This window comes from Coccinella septempunctata, chromosome 4 (genome assembly GCF_907165205.1).
Source record: "Coccinella septempunctata chromosome 4, icCocSept1.1, whole genome shotgun sequence".
Taxonomy (NCBI): domain Eukaryota; kingdom Metazoa; phylum Arthropoda; class Insecta; order Coleoptera; family Coccinellidae; genus Coccinella; species Coccinella septempunctata.
In genome coordinates, this window is record NC_058192.1 from 27,586,720 (window position 1) to 27,610,260 (window position 23,541).

The following is a 23,541-nucleotide window of genomic DNA, read 5'->3' on the forward strand; positions in this document are numbered from 1 at the left end:
ACTTCACGTCAGTGCTTTTCTAATTTTAATTTAATTAATCAGAAGCAACTGACTATTGAAGTTAGTTTTTTGGAAACTTCATTGTCCTACGCCACTGTTGAAACGGAAATATATGTCGGCCATATTTCTCCTCTATTCTGGTCAAATTGAAATGATCAGTATGCTCCTTCCTGTTATTCTATATTCTAAGATAAAATCAGATGTCCCCCCGCAGTTCACTGACTTCCGAATTAATTGCCGTCCGAAATTCTGAGTGACTGTATCCGCCGTGATCATCCGAGAATTTTGATTTTGTGGGCTTCTTGAGAATTTCTTATTTTTTTTGTTTTACTTTGGGGAATTTTAGAACACGCGATAATTTATTTATTTTTTATTATTTCCGTTGTGAGTGAACTACCCACTAGAACCCAGAGGTAAGACGACGCTCCGTTTTTTTATATTGTTGGAACTTCAGCCTCCATTTCTATCCTTCTTATACCAGAGTCTGAGTTCCACCCCTACTGTCATTAACGTACCCTGCTGGTGTGGATACCCGGGGGGTACCGAAGGCACTTTGGGGTGGCTCACCCTTTCCTGAAATTTCCCGTCTTACTTAGTTCCACCCCTACTGTCGTTAAAGCACCCTGCTGGTGTGGATACCCGGGGTACACTTTGGGGTGGCGCACCCTTTCCTCAGGTCCCGTCTTTTAACACGTTCCTGTGTTCACCCCTATGGTTAGGGAGGCATTCTGCTGGTGTGGATACCCGAGGAGTGCCGAACGAGTCTGAGGGTGAGCCGTCGTAATTCTGTGCCGTCTTTCATCCCCTAACCTGGCTGAAGTCCGATATCTGTCCGTCAAGTGTACGTCTCAGGTTCTGGCTGGCGAACTAGTCCGTATACCCCCGTATAACTGTTGAGATCGGATCCCGTGTCATTCCGTCCGTTTTACCCTGTAAATCTCACTGATTTCGAGTCACTGTAAGAATTTTGTTATAGTGCCATTTGTGTTCCCCTTTTACGAGTCGACAAATAAAAGTTGTGTACGTTGATTTTGACTATCATTGGGCGTCGCTAACACCCTAGACACCAGGGAACCTTGTCTCCGGCTAGTAGCTGCCAGGGTAGGTTTGCTATTCTCCCTTAAAGAATAGCTGGCGCTCGAGTACACCGAGGAAAACCCGTTACAATTTAATGGCTGAAACGACGATAAAGAACAATCTCATAATCGTCTCTTGGAATGTCGAAGGATTGAGAGCCCGCAGACCCGAATTCGAAGAACTTATTGAAGAGAAGAGACCGGATGTCATAGCTCTCCAAGAAATAAGACTTAACCCCAACACGTTCGGATAGCATTTCCCAATTAAGATATCTACAGAAATGATAGACCTAACAGCACAGGTGGCGTTCCATACTGGCTAGAAGGAATATGGATCACCATTTCGACCAAATATTCAATGGTCAAGAAGTAGAAGCAATATCGATTATTGTGAATACCAATCGAGGACAAGTGAAGATTATTTCGACTTATAAATCACCGGAAATGCTGGAAGAGGATCTAGTAATGCTACTAGAAGGAAGACACCCGAAAATCATAATTGGTGATCTTAACTGCAAATCGCAGGAATGGAACAGTAGGGTGGCATATACCAACGGGAGAATACTGAAGATTTATGCTGAAAAACTCAATGCATTTGTGATAGGACCCGATATACCGACCTACATACCAAGAGTAAATGGACTACCCGATGTACTGGACATTGTCGTAATGAAGGACATCACTGAAGAAATGAGCATTGATACAATAGAAAACGGAACTTCAGACCACAATCCCATAGAATTCATAATGGGACATGGCCCAGAAGAGACACAAACCAAGGATCGCACAGACTGGGAGAAATATAAGAATTTACTTCAGGAGAAAATCGCGGAAATTCACCAAATAAACACCCGGGATGAATTAGATGAAGCAGTTGAAAAATAGGAAAATCAAATAAAAGAAGCCTATGAAGAAAGCACCAAGAGAATAAGGAAACCAATTCCGAAACATTCACATGCCAAGGGATATAAAGGAACTTATAAAGAAGAACAGAAGACTCAGAAAAATCTACAGAACAACAAAAAGAAAAGAAGACAAGAAGAAACTTATGCTGGGACGAGGGTTTACGAATAATTGATGTAGGATTCAGAGAAAATATTGACTGACAGAAATCCTCAATTTATTGAATCTAAAAAACGTTGACCACATTATTCACAAATTTGACAATCTACAAAACTATCTATCTTACCTAAAAAACGTTGACCAAGCTCAAGAGTGGTATCTCACCGTTATGACAGTAAGTTTACAATCAAATGAACTCAATAGAAGGCTCAATGTAATAAAAATTCAACAATTAAGATTCGCTCTTCAAGAAGATGTCGACTTGTGAAAATGATTAAACTAATTCAGCGAACAAAAGAAAAAACCGCCACACATGGACAAGCGATAAGATTTCCACAACATTAAGATTTTGATGAAATGGAGCGCCTGGCTTTCAGACAACCCATCATACACATATTACACAGGATGTCTCTGTACAACTTTCCCCCCTTCCATCCTGTACAAGGATAAATTAGGAAAAACTAATTTTCAGCAGCATAGGTCGGAACAGCATACGTTTTTAAGTGGGACGAATGAAAAATTCCGCGTTCTTCACCAGTTTTCGGAGATACCAAAACATAAGTATGATCATGAATTTTCTTTTTTATTTTGAATGGACCCTCAAAAGGGAGCAGAAACTTTTTTATTTCTGATTTTATCGCAGAGGACGTGTTATTAGCTTTGAGGAGTACAAGATCTCCTAAACCAAATAAATTATCGTTCATAGTTAAATTTGAAATTTGTTGTTGTCCTGAATGATGAGCAGTCTGTACATTCAACCCAGGAAGACACTGAGGTAAGTTAAAATTGGAACTTAAATTTGATTTGACGTTTATATTTCTTTCAGAGACACCCTGTATACGTGAACCAGATTGAACGCGTGCATGTCCACGTATGTTATTCGCTAGATTTTTAGTATCAAGATTATCAGTATTAATCAAATCAACCCCAGGAACATCCTGCATAAAATAATCATTTTCTTGATCTCCACTTCTAGCTTGATCAACTTGTACATTATTAAGGGTCATTCTCACTGTATCATTAACAATTTCTGAAATAAACATATCAAACATTCTAGACTTATCCTTTTCATGTTGATTTTCAAGGTTGAACATTCGTCTCCTTGAGTGGTGTGAATACTTAACTTGTTTGGGTGTTCTTGAATCACTTTCCTTCACCTTTGGGACAGCTCCATGTTCCTGATTTTCCTGTTTCCCGTTTTCTTTCCTTTCAGTACGTACCGCCGGAGACAGGGCTCGTGCATTTTCAGTACGTACCGGAGACAGGGCTCGTGCATTTTCAGTGATGTCGTCCTGTAGCTGGTCTTTCTCCATATTTTTTCTGACACTTCGTAGGTGGTAATTTTCTCTCCTACTATCCATTTATTCGCCTTAAGTTGGGCGCCAAGATGTGCTGGGACGAGGGTTTACGAATAATTGATGTAGGATTCAGAGAAAATATTGACTGACAGAAATCCTCAATTTATTGAATCTAAAAAACGTTGACCACATTATTCACAAATTTGACAATCTACAAAACTATCTATCTTACCTAAAAAACGTTGACCAAGCTCAAGAGTGGTATCTCACCGTTATGACAGTAAGTTTACAATCAAATGAACTCAATAGAAGGCTCAATGTAATAAAAATTCAACAATTAAGATTCGCTCTTCAAGAAGATGTCGACTTGTGAAAATGATTAAACTAATTCAGCGAACAAAAGAAAAAACCGCCACACATGGACAAGCGATAAGATTTCCACAACATTAAGATTTTGATGAAATGGAGCGCCTGGCTTTCAGACAACCCATCATACACATATTACACAGGATGTCTCTGTACAAACTGAATAAGCATAGTCAGATATTGAAAAATGCTTTAACAGATGGCACCAGAGATTAATTGAACTGAATACAATAGATCACTCAGCTTGGAAAATGCAAAAACGCTTACGACGAGAACGGACAGTTATACCTCCACTGCATGGAGCAAACGGAATGGTATATACGAGACTTGAAAAAGCCGAAGCACTTGCCGAGTCAATTGAAAGAGAAGCCAGAATAAACTACAGAAATGATGATGACAATGAAGATCTAGAGGAAGAAGTGGAGGCAAACGAAGAACTGATGATGGAACCACCGGAAACCGAAATCATTCCAAAACCGGCTTCACCAACAGAGATCAAAGAAAACATAATGAAATTGAAAAACAGAAAAGCGCCGGGAGAAGATAGGATAACGAATTATATGTTGAAGAAATTGCCTAGAAAAGGAATAGCACAGTGGCGGCTCGTGGGCCTAAGAGGCAGGGGTTCACAAAATTGAAAAAGCCAATGATTTTATTGAATGAGAAAGGTTCACGAATTTACATAAGTGTTCACCATCCTGTACAGTGTTTGAAAATGAAATCCATTCTTCTTTCCTTCTTTGCAGCGAACTTATCTATAACCACATCGTTAAAATTTTGTAAATTTTCAATGAATTTTTTTTCTATAGATAGCATCGCTAGTGCCGTAAGTCTTTCTTTATTCATCGAACTTCTTAAAAAGGTCTTAATTCTCTTCAATGTTGAAAAACTTCTTTCTACTTCAGCTGTCGTCATCGGAATTGTCACAAGTAAATACTTTTTCCCTTCTCCAAATGGAGAAGGGAAAAAGTGTCTTCTCCAAATGGAGAAGGGAAAAAGTGGCAGGAAATATCAGTTATAGGTTATTTTCAATGATAAGTTTCAACAAATTGAGAGCACCGCCAAGATTTCTGAAATCAGGTCTTCTGTAAATAATCTCTAATTCGGTTTTCAACCTAATTTTATCAAAAAATGGATATGCGTCCACTGCTGAATCTACATGCTGCATTGGAAAACGGTTTTCAAATTTGTCTGCGCAAAAAAGTAATGCCGTTCAGGTTTTGGTCTACCATTTCTTTTAACGTGGAGTTTTTCTTCATAACTCAATGAATTGAAATTTTGTTTTAAATATTCCTCAGCAAATTTTGTTGCATTCATAATGCAAACAATGAACGTATAATTTCTACTTCACCTAATGAATTACGTCGCGTGTCGAGGGATAAATAGTCCGAACGTGATCTCCGTAGATTTAACAGTTTGTGCACAGCGAATTTGTGCTCCTGCTTCAGTTATAACGGCGTACATCCGTTACCTCCGAGAAGAAAAGGCCTAGGTGCTTGTGACGTATAGCGCTGTGACGTCAGCACTGCGAGGTCTAACGTTTAACCCTCTCACCTTACGCGGATCGCGAATCGACGAATCAAAGCTTCGAACGCGAAAATCACGTGAGAGCGTCTATGGTCTTAATTGGTCTATACAAGAACCCGCCAAAAAATGGCCTGCCGCCTGCCGTTTATAGACAACTCAGTTTGGCGAGTCTGAATTGCGCGTGACGGTGAAAGTTTAAATCTTTTTCGAATAATTCAGTTAATGAATAGTGAAAAGTACTTTTCAATACTATTTGTGTTGTGAGTGATATTAGGACATAATTTATAATGCCGTACTCCTGTTGTTTTCCTAGTTGTAGAGGAAACTACAAAAATGGACCAAAAGTGCATGCATTACGTTTTCCTACAGACACTAAAATGTGTAGCAAGAGGATGCTAGCTATTCCTAGAAAAAATTTCAACCCATCTGTACATAGCAGATTCTGTGAGTTGCATTTTTCAGAAGAAAACATAGTCAAGTTTTCTTCAGCAACGGACTCGAAAAGTGGTGAGACCTTATCGGTTAGATTAAATTTATGATGACGAGTTAGTTGTCGAAGATAATTACACCCTTATAAAAAGTTTGAATCGAGGAAAATTGCTCTATCCAAAAGCTTCTATTGTTCAAATAGTTTTATAAGCCTATATAATATTCAACAAAATTCTTCTCGAATTTGAAGAAACATTCCTGAGCCTTCATAATAAGCGTGTATGTTTAACGCAATTCATTTTAAAATTCTTTTTTGAACACGAACTTTTGCCGGATAATAAGTGTGAAATCCATACTGGTGAACGCATTGCTAATATAGTGATAACCTGAACCATCAACACAATATTAAAAAATTATTGCGGAAAGACAAACGACTCTTCAAGTAAAACCTATAAGAAAAATTGAAAAAATTTGTAGCTTGATTACATTCGAATTTTTGTTTCCAATGAGTTTTGTCATTCACCTATGATTCTTTTCTCAGATACTGTATGATGAAATTCTTGTGGTTTTTTTCGCAGTATTCTTTAGACTGATAAGGAAATGGTTTTTGTTTTGAAACTTCGTTTTCCCATAATAAAATCGAATCGGAGACAAAGAACGACTGGCATCCTCTTTAATCCGAAAGCCCTTCCATTGCAGAATTATTGACAATAATTTCCGAATGATAAACATCCCAGAAAACCGAAAAAATTGGACAATAGACGTGAATGCCGCGCCAAAAAAGTTCCACGTCTTAGGCCTCGCTATGCTGACGTCACACGACAGCGCCCAGGCCTTTTCATATCGGAGGTAACGGTACATCCCCCTCCGCCCGCTCATAAAAATTGTCTAGCAATTCGACGTAAACCCCTCCTACTCGTTCGCACGTGCGACCGACGTATGTGGACGGCAAGACTAGAGAAAAGCACTGTCTTCGTCGCTGGGTCATGTTTGTATTATTCCTAAATAGATACTAGGTACAAAATAATATTGTAACTTAAGAACGGTAATTTATTGGTTAGTTAAGAGAGGAAATTTGATTTTACGTTACTTTGTTTGGGGGTTCACGTGCTCATGTGCTCTCATGGCAGAGCCGCCATTGGAATAGCAGCCTTGACGAATATTACAAACGGAGTGATGAGGACCGAATACTACCCAAAGAGGTGGAAAACTGCACAAATGATAGTTTTCAACAAGCCTGGAAAGGAACGGAAATTTCCTCAAAATTATAGACCAATCAGCCTACTATCAGCACTAGGAAAAGTCGTCGAGAGGGTTATCGCTAAAAGGCTGAATGAGAAAACAGAAATGTTGAAGATAATTCAATTCCACCCGAACAATTTGGATTTCGACGAGAACATTCGACTGAACTCCAATTGCTACGGCTCATAGAATATGTCACCGAAGGAATGCAGACCAAACAGGCCACAGGATTAGTTCTGATGGATATCGAGAGAGCTTTTGATAGAGTATGGCACGAAGGCCTAATCTAAAAGATGAAAAAAGCAGGTTATTTGACCAAGCTATGCAAGATTATAAGGAACTATCTGAGGAATAGAAACTTTTATGTGAAGATAGATGGAGCAACCTCTCAAACCAGACAATTGGAAGCGGGAGTGCTGTAACGTGGTTTACTCGGAGGAAACTTAATCTCGAGCGCCAGCTATTCTTTTCAATAGGAAGAATAGCAAACCTACCAGAGTAGCTGCTAGCCGGAGACAGAGCTCGGTGTTGTCTAGGGTGGTAGCGACAACGAAGAAGTCAAAATCGAATTATGTAAAAGTTTATTCACACCTTCGGAAACCAATTATATGTACAAGGGAGATATGTGTGATATAAAATATGAGTGATTCTATAAGTGAAAATACATTCGGGAAATCTTATCCGGCCACGAGCACTTTATGAAATTTATACCGGGTGTAGTGAAAAATTAACGGTTCAGTAAAAATGCGCCAACCAGAACTGACGAATGCTAAGGACTTGCTATACGGTATCGGTATGTAGTTGTATTTCTCCGGAAATGAAACACAATAAGGGCAAATCTGTTCGAGATTTTTATTCGCTGCCCCAAGGGTTATAACACGCCATGACTGACAGCGAAGAAAATGTCTATTTTAAGCGCAACTACGGGATTTCACTGACTACGTGCGGTATCTCTTATTCTCTGCCCCAAGGGTTATAGCACGCCATGACTGACAGAAAAGAAGAGATTCCGGATTTAACACTTATGACGCGGAACGCGGACAGGGGGGTTGACGGAACTTTCCCTTCAGTACCCCAAGGGCTAGGGCGGATCTGTTCGAGACTTTTATTCGCTGCCCCAAGGGTTAACACGCCATGACTGACAGCGAAGAAAATGTCTATTTTTAGCGCAACTACGGGATTTCACTGACTACGTGCGGTATCTCTTATTCTCTGCCCCAAGGGTTATAACACGCCATGACTGACAGAAAAGAAGAGATTTCGGATTTAACACTTATGACGCGGACAGGGGGGTTGACGGAACTTTCCCTTCAGTACCCCAAGGGTTAGCGAAGGGAAAAGTCAGACTCGCGAAACAGGGTAAAGAACGATAAAATACAACAGAAAACGATACAGTACAGCAGTGTCAAAGTTAAAGAAGTGACGGCGTAGGTCTAACAAAGAAACTGAACGGTACAGACGGGGACCTACCTCCTTTGTTTCAAGCACTCGGAAACTCAAAGGATTTAAAAGAAAAACTAAAGAATTAACTCTTAGCACTGATGCAAACACAAAATGATTATTCTTCAACGGCGAAAGAAATACCGAAAATTAACTGAATTTACAACAGAAGTCACTACGTTAGAAGGCGAAAAATCGAAAATACTGAAGCGAAGTGAACGAACTGAAGTAAAAGTCAAAAAGTCAGCCGAAGAACTGAAGTAACAGTCGAAAAGTCGAAAAGTGACCGTCGCGGGGGAAAATTTGCTTTTATAGACATATCCCCTCTCACGGTAAAAATCTGAAAATTCCAGAATGCGACAAGAATGAAAAACGTCGTCAGCTCAGTGGTTTTGTAGGTTACCCAGGATTCGTGGGAGCTGCAACAGGTGGAAAACCTCCGGTACGTGGGGCGCAATGGACCGGTTCACCCCTTCCGACCTGGCTATACGGACGTTGGGACTCTCGGAGCCGGCATGAGACTTGCAGGTGGGTAATCTCTAACAATAAATTCTCCGATCTTCATCGTTCCTCGTGGTCCACTTTTCTTCCTGGAGCGGTTTTCCTCTGCTTTCTGTTTTCAGGTAGACGGTGTTTTCTTCAGGTAAACAGTGTTACATTGACGGTACAATAATTTCGATTCGGTTCAGGACAGAAATTGGTTAGATGCATTTGATTAATAGACGGATATACTCAGTTTTAATGTGAAGTATCCTTTATTGGTATTCCTTACATAAGTAACAGATTTTTCGGACAGTTTTAACAGGTTTGATTTATATTTAATTGCATGCTGACAGATGAAAATCTGTAGATACAATATTTCGGTCAACGGTGGTGCCTGTACGGAATTTGAACGGAATTGTTACGGTGTAATCGGTTATAACTATGTTTAGTAACGGGCTTCAGATGTACGTGATTTCTCCTTGCAGGTGCTCCCTACTGGCTGACATGCGTAACCTGTTCAACCTCCTTCGGGGTGGTTCAGATTGGGTGGATGCACCAGGGATATCACACTGGACGGCAGCCTCTCTTTGACGGTGATGAGAATGACAAGGACAGTTTCTAGTCAGTGTACCTACAGTTATTCAGATCAACAGGTAAACAGAAAATAATAATATAGTCGGTAACGGAAAAAATGAACGGATTTCCTCCTTTCAGAGGTTATTTCTATAGAACGGTTAACGGATCATGACAAAAATAGATATTATGCATGAAATGGTTTTAAATCTTTAATGTGTATGTTAGTGATTTTTCTACCCTCTGTATCTTTCAGGTCGTAGACGACAGGTGAAACAACTTTAACAACGGTAAACGGTCCGGAAAACTTCGGAGCCAACTTGGCGGCGAAATTGTCAACGGCCGAGGATAAAGGACGGTCCCGGCGTAGAACTTTATCTCCCACATGGTATCGGATTTCTCTTCGTCGAAGATTGTAGTGGTGAGCCTATTGCTGGAAAGCACGGTACAGTTTAGTACGAACGAACTCATAAGCCTCCTGGAGATGTTTGATCTGTTGAGTACGGTAAGTCATGTCTCTGTTTTCTTCTTCTGTACAGTTGGATTCTCCGTTCATTTCATCATTGTGGGGGTTTGTCGAATAAATCGCCCTCGGGACTTCTAGTTCCCTTCCATAATTTAAAAATGCCGGTGTAAATCCAGTAGACTCCTCTTTAGCGGTGTTGATGGCAAACGTTAACTCTCCTATCTTTTCATCCCAGGTTCGTTGATCGGCTTCACAAAACTGTGCTATCATGGTCTTTAGGGTACGGTTAGCTCTTTCTACAGGGTTGCACTGAGGAGTATACGGTGGTGTAAAACGGTGAGCAATGTTCAGCTCTCGGAGACTGTTCTTGAATAGCCTGCTGTCGAATTGTACTCCGTTGTCGGATATTACTAGTTTTGGGCAACCATATTTCAGGATAACTTGTTCGTAGAGGGCCGAATAAACAGTTTTGGCGGTGGCTTTCCGCAACAGACGACACTCTACCCACTTTGTGAACCGGTCTTGCATTACCACGAAGTAGGAGTGTCCCTTTTTTGACCGTGGCAATGGTCCAACTATGTCCGTGGATACTTCTTTGAACGGCGCATCCGCCATTCGGTGTGGTTGCATCTTACCAGGGGTTTTCTGTTGCGAAACTTTGTACTTTTGGCACGATGTGCAGTTCCTCACGTATTTCGCAATGTCTCTAAACATCCCTGGCCAGTAGTAGTTTCTGGCTATCCGTGCAATCGTCTTGGCAATCCCCATGTGACCTGCTAGTTCTGAGTCGTGGTTTTCCTGCAGTACTTCTGTTCGCTGTTCGGATGGTACACAGAGTTTCCAGGGTTGGCCGGTTCCATCTTCTGTGAAGTCGGATGAGTCAAAGAAATGTCGCAACAGTTTTCCATTTTCAACGGCGTAGTCAGGAAAATTCGCTGGGTCTTTTTCCACCTCCTGTAACTTTTTGTTGTACCATTTGCATTGGGTTGTTTCTATCTCGGATAAACATACGGAATCCAGGGACGGCAACGGGTTTCGGGACAGGCTGTCGGCTAATTTGTTCATCGATCCTTTACGGTACTGGACTTCGAAGTCGAATTGCTGAAGGAAAACGGCCCATCGAGCAATTCTTCCGGACGGTGACTTGATGGAGTTTAGCCATTTCAGACTCATGTGATCGGAAATTACTGTGAAATGGAATCCTTCTAGGTACGGTCGCAGTTTCTCTATGGAAAATACTATGGCGAGAAATTCCTTTTCTGACACGGAGTAATTTTTCTCTGCGGGGTTTAGTGTTCGGCTCACATAGGCGATTACTCTCTCCTCTCCATCGAACACTTGTGTTAGGGCACCTCCAAGGCCCATGTCACTGGCGTCAGTTTGCAGAACGAACGGTTGGGTGAAGTCTGGACAAGCCAGTATCGGAGAATCGGAGATTCTGTGAGTTTTTGTTTCAGAAGCTCGAAGGCCTTCTGCTGGTCTTCTCCCCATTTCCAACGGTGTTTCTTCTGCAGTAATCGAGTCAACGGAGAAACTAAATCTAAAGTTCTCTATGAAACGACGGTACCAGCTGGCAACTCCAAGAAATCGACGCAGTTCTCGGACGGTTTTCGGTATTGGCAAAGACACTATCGAAGAAACTTTGTCGGGATCGGTACAGATGCCATCGGAGGTGACGACATGTCCAAGGTATTTTAGGGATTTTCGCACGAAGTCACACTTGTCGGGGTTGAGACGAAGGTTGGTTTCTCTCAACCGTCGGAATACTTCTCTCAAGTTTTCCAGGTGCTCCTCGAAAGTTTCCCCCAGGACAACTATATCGTCCAGGTAAGCGAACGCTCCCGGTTCCATTTCTGGGCCAATGACGGTGTCTAGGAACCTCTGGAAGGTGGCTGGGCTTACATGTAAACCGAACAGCATCACGGTGAATTGGAACAGACCTCTTCCGGGGACGGTAAATGCAGTAATCGGACGGCTCTCCTTTGCTAATGGTATCTGCCAGTATCCTTGTTTCAGGTCCAGTGTGGAGATGTACTTCGCTTTTCGGAGTTTGTCCAGAATCCCAGAAATGTACGGCAACGGGTATGCATCTTTCACAGACACTTGGTTAACAGCACGGAAGTCGATGCAGAAACGGTACTTTCCGTCTTTCTTCTTGACCAATACAACAGGTGAACTCCACGGTGACTTGGAGGGTTCAATCACTCCCTCAGCCAACATACGGTCCACTTCCTGATTGAAGATCTCCTGCATTTTCGGATTTAGGGGTCGGTACCGTTGTTTGATCGGTTCGGTGCCCGGTTTCAGTTTGATCTTGTGTTCAATCAGGTCGGTTGTACCATACAGGTCTTCGAACTTCTTTAATTCCTCGGTCAGAAATGCCTCCAGTTCCTGTCTCTGAGACTCTGTCAGTTCCAACAGGTGTTCCTCGGCGGTGTGAACTTCTGCGGTGGTTTCGACGGGAGTCATCGGTTTCGAGATCAGTCGGCCTTCCAGGAAGCACTCGGCGGTACTGAGATTTACGGAAAACTTGAAAGTCGACAGAACATCCATCCCCAGAATAATGTCTACCGGTAAGCTTGGCACTAGTAAGAATTTCAAATCAGGCAGTGTGTAGTCGGAAATTTGCACGGTGGTGGTGTACAGTTTCGGCGTGACGGTGGTTTTTCCGTTCGCTATTACTGCAAAACTGTTGTGCATTGTTTGTCCTGTGATTCCTTTACTTTCACACCGATCGGATACGACCTGACTGCAAAAACTCCTGGTCGCTCCTGTATCTATCAGTGCTCGGAAGTGTTCGCCGGCTATTTTGACCTCTATTAACGGTCGGTTATCATTACAGGTGGTCGGTGTCAGTAGAGTCAAGATTCCGGGAGATGTGGTCGACTCCGTCTCCAATCTCCCCTTTAGTTTTCCGAACACGGGCAGTCTCGTGATAGAATGTTCTCCCTCTGACATCGAGAACAGAAAATTTTCGGTGGCCTGCGACATTCTCGACGCATGTGGCCATATCCACCACATCGGAAACACTGTGTCTGGAAGGACACTCTCCTCCCTGATGATGATTGGGTCCGGTCAGCTTGGTTATTTTCGGCTCGACGGCGGGGTGGCGGTGTTGAAGTTCCGGGTCTACCTTCGGACCTGTCTCCAGAAGTCGGACGGTGTGATTTCTGTTGCTGGACCATTGACTCTCTGGATCTGGGTGGCTTCAGACGGCTTTCCCCCGGCGGAGAAAGTCGTGTCTGGTTGGCTTGCGTCGGCGGGGCTGATTCCCTGCGATCAGTTGTTTGATGAACCTGTTCTCCGGTATCCACAGAAAAACTCGCCTGATATCGGTTCAGTTGACGGGGAGTGTACGCCAGGTGAGGTTCCTCCACGAAACCAGGTTTTGAGGGTGGCCAGGTGTACTGGCTCATCTGCCATTGGACCAGTTCAAAAACTTTTCCTTTACGGAGAAGTTCATCATACGTCTTGGTCTCCTGGAAGGCCAAGGCCTGTTGTAAGGGCGGAATCAACCTTTGTCGGATGAGTCGGATCTGCTCCACCTCGGATAGTTTTGTATAGGTGAGCTTCTGGAATAAGTTCTGCATCCGTGTAACATACAGAAGCAACTTTTCCTCAGGACCTTGTGTTTGTCTTTTTATTTCCTCTAACATATTCTCCTCATAGTTGACAGGCAGAAATGCTTCTTTCAGTTGGTTGGAAAAATCTTCCCAGTCCTCGAAAGTACCTCTCCTGGGAATGAACCAATCCCTTGCATCCTTTCGTAGTAATTCATAAACTGATTCAAAAACTTGTTCCAGGGACACTTTACGGGATTCAGCCAGTCTCTCCACTTCTTCAATAAATCCGGTCACACTTCCAGTGCCATCAAAGGAAATGTTCCATTTGTGTACCGGGATAGTTGGTATTGTTGATCGGGACTCCGGTTCTGATCTGGCAGGCGTTGTGATAATAGGTCGGTCAGGATTTATCCAAGGTGCAGGTAAGTGTGGAAAAGACACCCTTCGTGTAGAATTAATCCATCTACCCTGTGTCGGACCCTCAGGTGTTGTTGTCCCACAGTACTGTGACTGTGTGAGAGGTATTGCTGGTAACTGTCGCAGTAATGCTGTACATGTCTGTCTTGTCTCATTCATGACCTGTTCTAATGTTGGATTCCTTACAGATAACTCCCGCATCCTCGAAATCCGTTCCGGTTGGATCGGTGACACTCCAGGTGAACTGGGCACCTCCGCATCCAAGAGAGACCTCTGATGTCGGTTAGATGTCTGCAGCTGTTCACGATTGCTCCTCTTACGTAGCTCCTCCAGTGTTTCCAATGCCTTAGCAGTAGTTGCGTCGTCAGCTCCGGTTTATCGCATATCAACAGATGAAAAACGTCGAAATCTTCAGCGGCATGTAAGAAAAACAACGTGAAATACAGATAAGCGGTTTTTTATATTTACTCTGCCTGTCGGAATGAACGTACGGAATATTCGAGAATTAAAATATTTTCAAAGACGGAAATTTAAAATGAAAGGAATGCACTAAAATGAACTCCAATTTTCCTCAGAAAACTGGACTTCATTACAGTGCCTCAAGGATCGGTACTTGGACCTCTGTTTCACGTAATATACGTTTATGATATCCCGAAGAATGCTAGAAATATGCTCACCTTGTACGCAGATGACACGGGAATAGCGTTCAGATATCGACGCCCAGAGATCATACACCAGAGACTGCAGGAAGCCATAGATGAATTACACAAATGGTGCATCAAATGGAAAATCCAAATCAATGGACGAAAGACCCAAGCAATATTTCTGCAAGAGAGAAGATTGAGGATGGAAGGAAACCTTGAAGTTGATGGAGAAGAGGTTGAATGGAAAAATGAAGCAGCATACTTAGGAGTGAAGCTTGACAGAGGACTTACATGGAAAAACCACATCAAATATGCAATTGATAAAACAAAAGCCGCAATGAGTAGACTTTATCCACTCATAGGCAGAAGAAGTCATATGAATAAGAACATCAAGTTGACAATGATTCAAACTATCGCGCGACCACAACTCACTTATGGATCGGCGGCATGGGGCTTCGCAGCCAAGACCCACATCAAGAGAATACAGGCCACTGAGAATAAACTCCTTAAAATGGCGATGGATGTACCCTGGTTTGTTAGGAACAAACAAATCTACAAGAACTTGGAATGGAAACCAGTTACAGAATTTATGAAGAGGAAGGCGGAAAGAATATTCGACAAAGCCAAACAACATCTAAATGAGGAACTACGAAAATTAGTCGACTACGATCTAACGGAAGAAGCTAGAAGGTCAAGAACCTACCACCGAAGACCGAGAGATCAGTTAAGTATTTAAATGTCACCAAAGAAGAGCTTAACCTATAAAAGCTATAGGCAGCATACAAATATCAACACGACTATGATCGTGGGAGAGTCCAAAAACCATAAGAGTCAACTGGTTAATAGGCAAAATGCCCGGAACCTATGAAGAAGCAGTTAAGGGTTTTTAGTGGGTCTCGAGCTCAGAGAGTGAGAATCCTTACACTGTTCCCCCTCAGGAGAGGGCGTGTTCGTCTGTCTTGCAGATTTTCCTCCTGCTACACCAAAAAAAAAAAAATGCATCTCGGATTCCTGGGATGCGGAGACCATCTCCACATCCACCGAACCTTCCTTACTATTTAACCCTGAGACTGGGATGCGCCCAAACCGGAATATTAGGCACCATCCCCCTGCCTTCAGGGTTTCTTCTATTTGGGGTCAATCCCAATTCTCCATGCCCCCGTATTAAGGTTGGAGTTCTGAACTCCCACGAGACTGAGGATCTTCTCAGACTCCATTTCTTGGCTTCTTGGAAAGAATACCGTAATGTTAGTGGGCTTGGGGATGTCGTCCCGCTTCAGCACAACCAACTCGGGTCCCTTTCAAGATTTCAGCTGCGGAACTGATCTTATGATCCTCTCCTCAATGCCACCCGGTTCTCCCAACTTGAGAAACTCAAATGGCAGCCGATTTTTATTAGGTCTTTTGACCTTCCCCTTTTCAAGGTTTCGGCCTCATTTGGCCTCATCAGAGCGACATAGCATTTTTCCACGGTGGAGAATGTTTGGAATTGATGGAACTCTATTCAATGTTGTCATGTTCTACTGGGTATTATTTACCCCGAGCGCCATCCAACATGAAACGGTATCCGATTCAATCCCCTCCAGATAGAAACCAAGACGAAGACAATAGCATATGTCCCATATTTTCCCCAATTCAGTACGCCGATACCACCCGATATCGTCGGGTGGTATGCATCTGAATTTATCCTCATTATTTTATTCATTGCCGTTTAGGCGTTATCACTCTTCATTATTGTACCGCTGGCATCGTACTCTGCCGCGACCTGAGCGCGTCCCAGACTTCTCAATTCATCATGCGTCCGACGTTCGCAAAAGCGAATCGGCGTACTGAATCAGGGAAAATATGGGACATATGCTATTGTCTTCGTCTTGGTTTCTATCTGGAGGGGATTGAATCGGATACCGTTTCATGTTGGATGGCGCTCTGGGTAAATAATACCCAGTAGAACATGACAACATTGAATAAAGTTCCATCTATTCCAAACGTTCTCCACCGTGGAAAAATGTTATGTTGCTCTGATGAGGCCAAATGAGGCCGAAACCATGGTCAGCATCTGCTTTTCTTCGGTGGAGCGTACTCCATTTGGGGTCTTGACGATGGCAAATTGGCTAGTTCAATTCAGATCGTAACACTTGTCGATATTCATATCGTCGGGTGGTATGAATCTGAATTTATCCTCATTATTTTATTCATTGCCGTTTAGGCGTTATCACTCTTTATTATCTATAATCCTTGTTATTAAATTGGTCTTTTACTTGCTTGAACTTAGTTAATACTATTCCCTTCTTCATAAAAGGGAAAATAAATTAACCTCCAAGATGGTTGGTGGTGTAGGATCAGAGAGATATACAGGAAAACGATACTCTGTTAGTTCGCCGACGTTTCGGCGATTATTTCAATCCTCAGGGCTAATCTAAGCAATTGTGTCTTCCCAAAATCATCACGTAAAAAATCTCCAATATTTCATTTATGATGATTAAAATGTGGGGACAAAACAAAGCGACCGATGCACAGATTGTATGTCGACAGACGAAGGTGAAATCAAAAAAACTGATCCTACACCACCAACCATCTTGAAGTAAATTTTTGAATCACCACTTCAAACTTCGTGAAATAAATTAACCGACTGCAGCATTGATATGGGAGATCGGCCGGGGGCAAAAATACGATTATATGACTTGAGGGAATGATATTAATTCGAGGAGGATCATACGATGTATGTATTAAAACAAATATGGTTCCATCGAGACAATAGTCTTTATCATTAATCAATTTGGAATATAACAGCATTACAGTTTAAATATTCCATGAACTGTGATTTTCAACATCAATTAGTCCGAGAGCTGGCAGCAAAAACAACTACCTCATAAGTTACCAAAGATTTGATTTGGTACTTTGATTCAACTTTATAATGTGAACTTGAAACCGTCCGTCTGCCGTGCGTGAGTGGTCGCCTTATTGGATAAAAAAAATTGAAAAGATGAGAAAAAATCGATTAGAACCTCCTCATCAGTTACCACTGTAATTTTTGTGTCAAATTTTCAATTAATATATCACAAATCGAAATTCAGAAAGAAAACATTGGCAGACGGTCGCATTCTCAAGACAGACGGCCTAAAAGTATAACTACCTGAGGTACGTAGTACATGTAGATTCGCAAAATTTGTCGCGGTTTTGAACCAATTGTGATTTTTCCTGATGTGAATATTGTCTTTTGAAATAAGAGCTTACATGTATTTTAAAAAGCGCCATCAACTTCTTCACAAGGGTCATCAATTTCGATTGCCAGATCATTCATCATTGTAAGTTATGAGGACGAATAAAACATCTTACGGCATACGGTCGCATCCTAAGAAAAGATGGCAATTTAAAATTGATTTTATTTTGTGGATATTGTTTAGAAAAACAGGAGCAAAATACAACAAAAGATAAAACACACAATTGAAAATTCAAAAAAGTGTTAAATTGAAAATGCTAACTCGATGAGTCGATTATTTAATGGCCTTATCTCCATCACTGCTTGCAGTGCTTGCACCGTGAAATACTTCATCTTCATCTAAGAGGGATGTTTTCAAAGTTCTGAGAATTGTGCTGTAATTAAATATGCAGAACTTGTAGCCAATTTTAGTGGTACTAGACAAGTTTTAACATGTTTATGCAATTATCAAGTGCAATATTATTCAGTTGTATTATGATGATTTCTTTGGTTGTGAAGGATCGATTGAAACAAGTACACTCTTTGCTTCTTAGCTCACGTTTCGCTTTTATGTAAAAGCATATTCAGGGCTTCAGCACTTTTAAATAAAAGCAAAATGTCAGCTCAGAAGCGAAGAGTGTTCTTGTTTCAATCGATCCTTCACACCCAGAGAAATCATCACAATACAACTGAATAATATTGCACTAATCACAATAGATATTTATTATGATTATTCAATATATTTTAATTATTCAGTTGTTTAACTAATAGGGGCGCGTTTTCATCACTGTTTTTGTAATCATGAAAGTGGCAGCAAAATCTCAAAGACAGATTTTATTTTTGTGAAAAGTATATGTGGAAACATAAGAAACCATACAGCATCTGCAAGGAGTATTTGGTGAGTCTGCAGAATCGTAAAGTACTGTTTATCGGTGACTACTCAGAGGGAAATATATTTAAATTAGGCTGAGATTGTTTTGGCATTTCGGTTCAGTGATACATTGACTGGAGGTTTGTAGCTTATATTATTTCAACTCCTGACTTTGATATACTTTTGTAATCTCTTGACTTTTGATATTTTTAATAAGTTGTGATGTTTTGTGGATTTTAATGCGTTGTAACTGAGAAGTACATTTGTTATGAAGGAACAGATTTACCGACTCACTAACATAAGAAAGATAAGATAAACTAATAATTTGATACAATAACCAAACTTTTTGATCGAACTTCGAAAAAAAGATTCATTACCAAGAGAAATATTATAACGAGCTGAGTGTCAGTTGTGTTCTTCTGGATGTATGATTTATGAATTCGTATCATTGCAGCCTTGAGAAAGTACAAATAGTGTCCGAAACGTTGGCCAAGTTATAAATGATTCAGGTAACATCACTATATACACTTTTTTAATCAGTCCAAATTCCCGTTATCATTTATTCAATATTGTATATGGATAAGATCACTCATCAGGTTGAGATGAATATATTCAGTTAAAAATAAAAATTATATCTTCTGAGATTTTTTAGTGTTTTCACTCTCAGTCTCTGAAACAAAATCGATTAAAAAATTATAATAGTCGATTTGCTCCTGCAAAGAGTTTCAGAAGATGGAGAGAGTCCTCCCAGATTGACATTCAATCGTATGCAAAATAAGATTATGTTGAAAATTCACACTGTGATATTGACAAGAATTAACAAAATTATAAAAATTCCAGCTAAATTTCAGAACATTGGCAACATTCCTCGTATGCCTGGAGTTTGGTCTTCACATATTTCTTGAAGTGCAGAAGGGGTTTGTGGTTCAATAAACCATTTCAGTTTTTATCTTCCCTCAACTAGAAGCCAGACTTGTTTTTAAAATCAAAAAATTCGAATAGGCTTCTGTGGCGTAATTCCAGATGCCGCAAATTTTATTCGCACTTTTTTTTCATTTATAAGCACCTTTTAACATGGTGACATCAAGCTCCCATATTTTTTTTTCTCTTTTTTTATGAATTACATGCCTGAGACACAGAACTACCATAGTTTTTTTTCAAGGAACAAATCCAGCCCTACTTTATTTATCAGAATAGCCATACATGCAGCATACAAATTCTTAAATGCCTTGAATTTGCTCTTTTAATGTTTCTTGAGAATGTCAAGAAGACGCAGAAATTTTGGCAATATTGGGATCTTTTTCAATAATACTAAAATGCTTATATAATTGTGTGCATCAGTAAATGATGCTGTATAATCACCGCCTATTAAAGCATGACAGGCAGATAAAGCTTCAGAAAGAAAAAAATTGTGATAGATGCTTAATGCCACCTCGTAAAAAAAATTAGAAATGAAATGGAAAGGGTTAATCAAGTTTGCGCCATCTGGAATTACGTCTGAAAAGTGCATCCGCTTTTTTTTTATTCTGGAAAACATGCCTGGCTTCTAGTTGATGGAAGATACAAACTGAAATGCGTTATTGGACCACGAACAGAGCCCTTCTACAATTCAAGAAATATGTGAAAACCAACTCCAGACATAGAAGAAGATAAGTATTCCAAAGTGCGAGGAGTGATGAAGATTAATCGATGAATTAATAATTAACGTACTGAGTTAGAATTTAAATTTTAATACTTCTTATTAGATAACAATTATTTATTCATTTTTCTTTGTTAGCTATTCAGATTTTCAATGTGTGTTATCTTTGCAATTTTTTGTTGTATTTTGGCTCCTGTTTTTCTAAACAATATACACAAAATGAGATTAATTTTAAATTGCTCATTTTTTACATGAAATTTCTGCTTGACGACCTTAATGTATCCGTTGTTGTTGCGAATAATTACACAAGGCCTTTAACATATTCATAGAATTGAAGCCATCTGTTCGTAGGATGCGACCGTATGCCGATTTTTCTATTCGTCCTCATAACTTTCAATGATGAAAATGATCTGGCAATCGAAATTGATATCCCTTGTGAAGAAGTTGATGACGCTTTTTAAAATACATGTAAGCTCTTATTTCAAAAGACAATATTCACAATTGGTTCAAAACAGCGACAAATTTTGCGAATCTACGTGAACTACGTACCTCAGGTAGTTATACTTTTAGGCCGTCTGTCTTGAGAATGCGACCGTCTGCCAATGTTTTCTTTCTGAATTTCGATTAGTGATATATTAATTGAAAATTTGACACAAAAATTACAGTGGTAACTGATGAGGAGGTTCTAATCGATTTTTTCTCATCTTTTCAATTTTTTTTATCCAATAAGGCGACCACTCACGCACGGCAGACGGACGGTTTCAAGTTCACATTATAAAGTTGAATCAAAGTACCAAACCAAATCTTTGGTAACTTATGAGGTAGTTGTTTTTGCTGCCAGCTCTCGGACTAAATGCATTTCAGGATACAGAATATATCATAACATTGAATAATTTTCCTTAGACAGATTTTCCTTGAACAGATTTTTTTTAGATAGATACCTGAAAACTCCCAATTGAGAGTGCATAAACCCTTTACTTATGTTTGATCGTGAGTTGGGTTGCCTGACTCCGATTTGTCAGGCGCCGACGAAAGAAAAACTTTGCCGTCTGTCAGTCACGACAATTATTATTCGTATCATCGCCGGACGCGCGGAAATCTCTTTGAAATAATCTTCTTTTATATCTCCGAAAGCATCGCACCATTTTTGTCATCTCTGTTTATTGAATGAGCCAAAGTGATATTGAGCAACCTCTCTGCCTCACTGAACCATGAGTGCACCACCAGCAGCATCATTCGTGGTCGTGAGTCGTGACTTTCTCCTCAAGAAGTCTTATATTCAAACTGTCAACAGAACAGCCTATTGTGATTTTTCCAGATTGTAATGATCGTAAGAATTCACCTGCTAAGTAGGAGTTGAACTTGAAGATGTCTATCAGGAACTATTACCCCTGCTAGTCCCTCGATGGAGTGTTGTTTTCCATATCCAGGAAATGTGCATTACTCAATATAGGTGTGTAGTGGGATCTAGGTCAAAAACAGCAAGCTGGATTGTTTTTTACTTTATATTTAGCAACGTTTCGCAGTACTATTTCATCGGCTTCTTCAGGCCTCTATAAAATACTACAATCCTTATGTTCCCGAATAATAAAATTACTACACTACAATCATCAGAGTGCAATCTTATCAAGGCAATTCAAAAAATTCAAGCATAACGAGTTTCTTTCTGGAAACTTCCTCCTCGTAGTGTGCATTACTTGTGAAGAAGTCCATCCTCAATACAGTTTACAATCGACTGCAGAACGAAATCTACTGATTTTTATTATTATTTGTCCTGGCAATGGTGCGGTGGGCATGCCGCTAAAGCACTATCCCTGATCTTTAATTTTACCAACCTTTCCAGCATATTGAAAAAGACTAGACAGAGGCTTAGGCTTATGTGAAGGAGTGGGAAAGACCATACATTTTGCAAGACGCGTATCCATTGATAGCCCAACAAATTCGTGAATATGTTACCACTTGTGAAGCTACTTCCAACTTCCAATACTTAGGCAAGGCATGTCGTTGTTATTGCTGCTATTCTCTATGAAGCCTAGAAAATGCGCATCTAAGAGAAGTTTCGAACTTTCCTCTTCTGAACAGGTTTTATGCCCTAGGAAACTAGGGCCCACAACTGCTGTGATGAGCAGAATGGATTGTGGACTTCTACAGCATTATCCGATTCATCAAACGTTCTTCAAAAATCATCGAAAAATGTTTAATGCATCTTATATAATGCTATTTTCCCAAAATTTCAACCTGCCTAAATTACATTTCCAAAATTCGTATTCAGCTTTCCGTCTGTAAATTCGTACTTACAATAAATCAGGAAACAAGATGAAATGAAGGACTTTTAGTCAGATTCACAGTCGGCTGAGCAGATAGGTTCATGGAATGGTGTGCCGACCATATCATCCAACGGATTCACTCCAGAAGGTCGATATTGTAAAGAACTCAATTGCTCGTTCGACTGGATACTATTTCTATATCACATCGTTTGTGAAATTCACAAACGAGAATGAAAATTTCGAAAGATTAAAATGAACAGAAACGGATTTCACAGAATATCAATATTTCAAAATCGGAACTATATTACTGGAAAAGTAGATGCATAAAAAGAAGTCTTTCCATGACATTGCTGATCTAAATTGAATGAAGATTTCAAAGATTATTGTTTTAGGAACCACCGACGTACAATTCGTTTCTTACAAAATATTCACACTCCTCACGAACGCCGCTGGATTGATGCTAGGTACAAAAAATCTTTTGAAATATTTAAGGTGTGAGTATAAAAGTTACAATGAAAAACAGTCGTCCACACTTCATTCACACCTTTTTTGAAAAAAAGAGAAACTCTGAAGATGCCTGGAGAATGCTTGCCGAAACGTTGTATAAAATGAGTCAGAAATTATGCAAATGGCGTAATCAATCCTTCCCACATCATAAATTATTTTTCGTCAACTATTTCCAAAACATTTTTTTTAAATGGCAACTTAAAACCCGTCTGCCCTTTGAGTGCGATCGTTTGCATATTAAGAGGAAGGGCGCTCGCCCTGACATGTTGAATTCTTTTTTCGTGCAATCCTGTAGTTTTTCCCTCAGAACACTTTTGACTTTAATTTATAATAAATCATTAAGAACAGGGGTTTTTCCCACGTTATGGAAAGTGGCATGCGTCGTTCCAGTCTTCAAAAATGGTGACAAAAAGTTATTAATAACTACCGACCTATAAGCAAACTCTCGGTTTTTGAGAAGATTTTTGAATCG

At 40.4% G+C, this 23,541-nt stretch overlaps 1 protein-coding gene across 1 annotated transcript; it reads right to left on the reverse strand.

Annotated features, from left to right (window-relative positions):
* Nucleotides 1-2,599: 2,599 nt before the first annotated feature.
* On the reverse strand, nucleotides 2,600-3,854 carry LOC123310985. The gene is made up of 3 exons (XM_044894716.1): nucleotides 3,669-3,854; nucleotides 3,404-3,608; nucleotides 2,600-3,370 (listed from the first exon to the last, which is right to left on the reverse strand). Exons 2-3 carry the CDS (start codon nucleotides 3,497-3,499, stop codon nucleotides 2,600-2,602), a joined length of 867 nt encoding a protein of 288 aa, XP_044750651.1. The 5' UTR covers nucleotides 3,500-3,608; nucleotides 3,669-3,854.
* Nucleotides 3,855-23,541: the final 19,687 nt, after the last annotated feature.

Coding starts and splice junctions, on each gene's coding strand:
- LOC123310985 (XM_044894716.1), bottom strand. CDS start 3,499: ATGGATAGTAGGAGAGAAAATTACCACCTACGAAGTGTCAGAAAAAAT. Junction 3,371..3,403: donor TCACTGAAAATGCACGAGCC/CTGTCTCCGGTA, acceptor AATGCACGAGCC/CTGTCTCCGGCGGTACGTAC.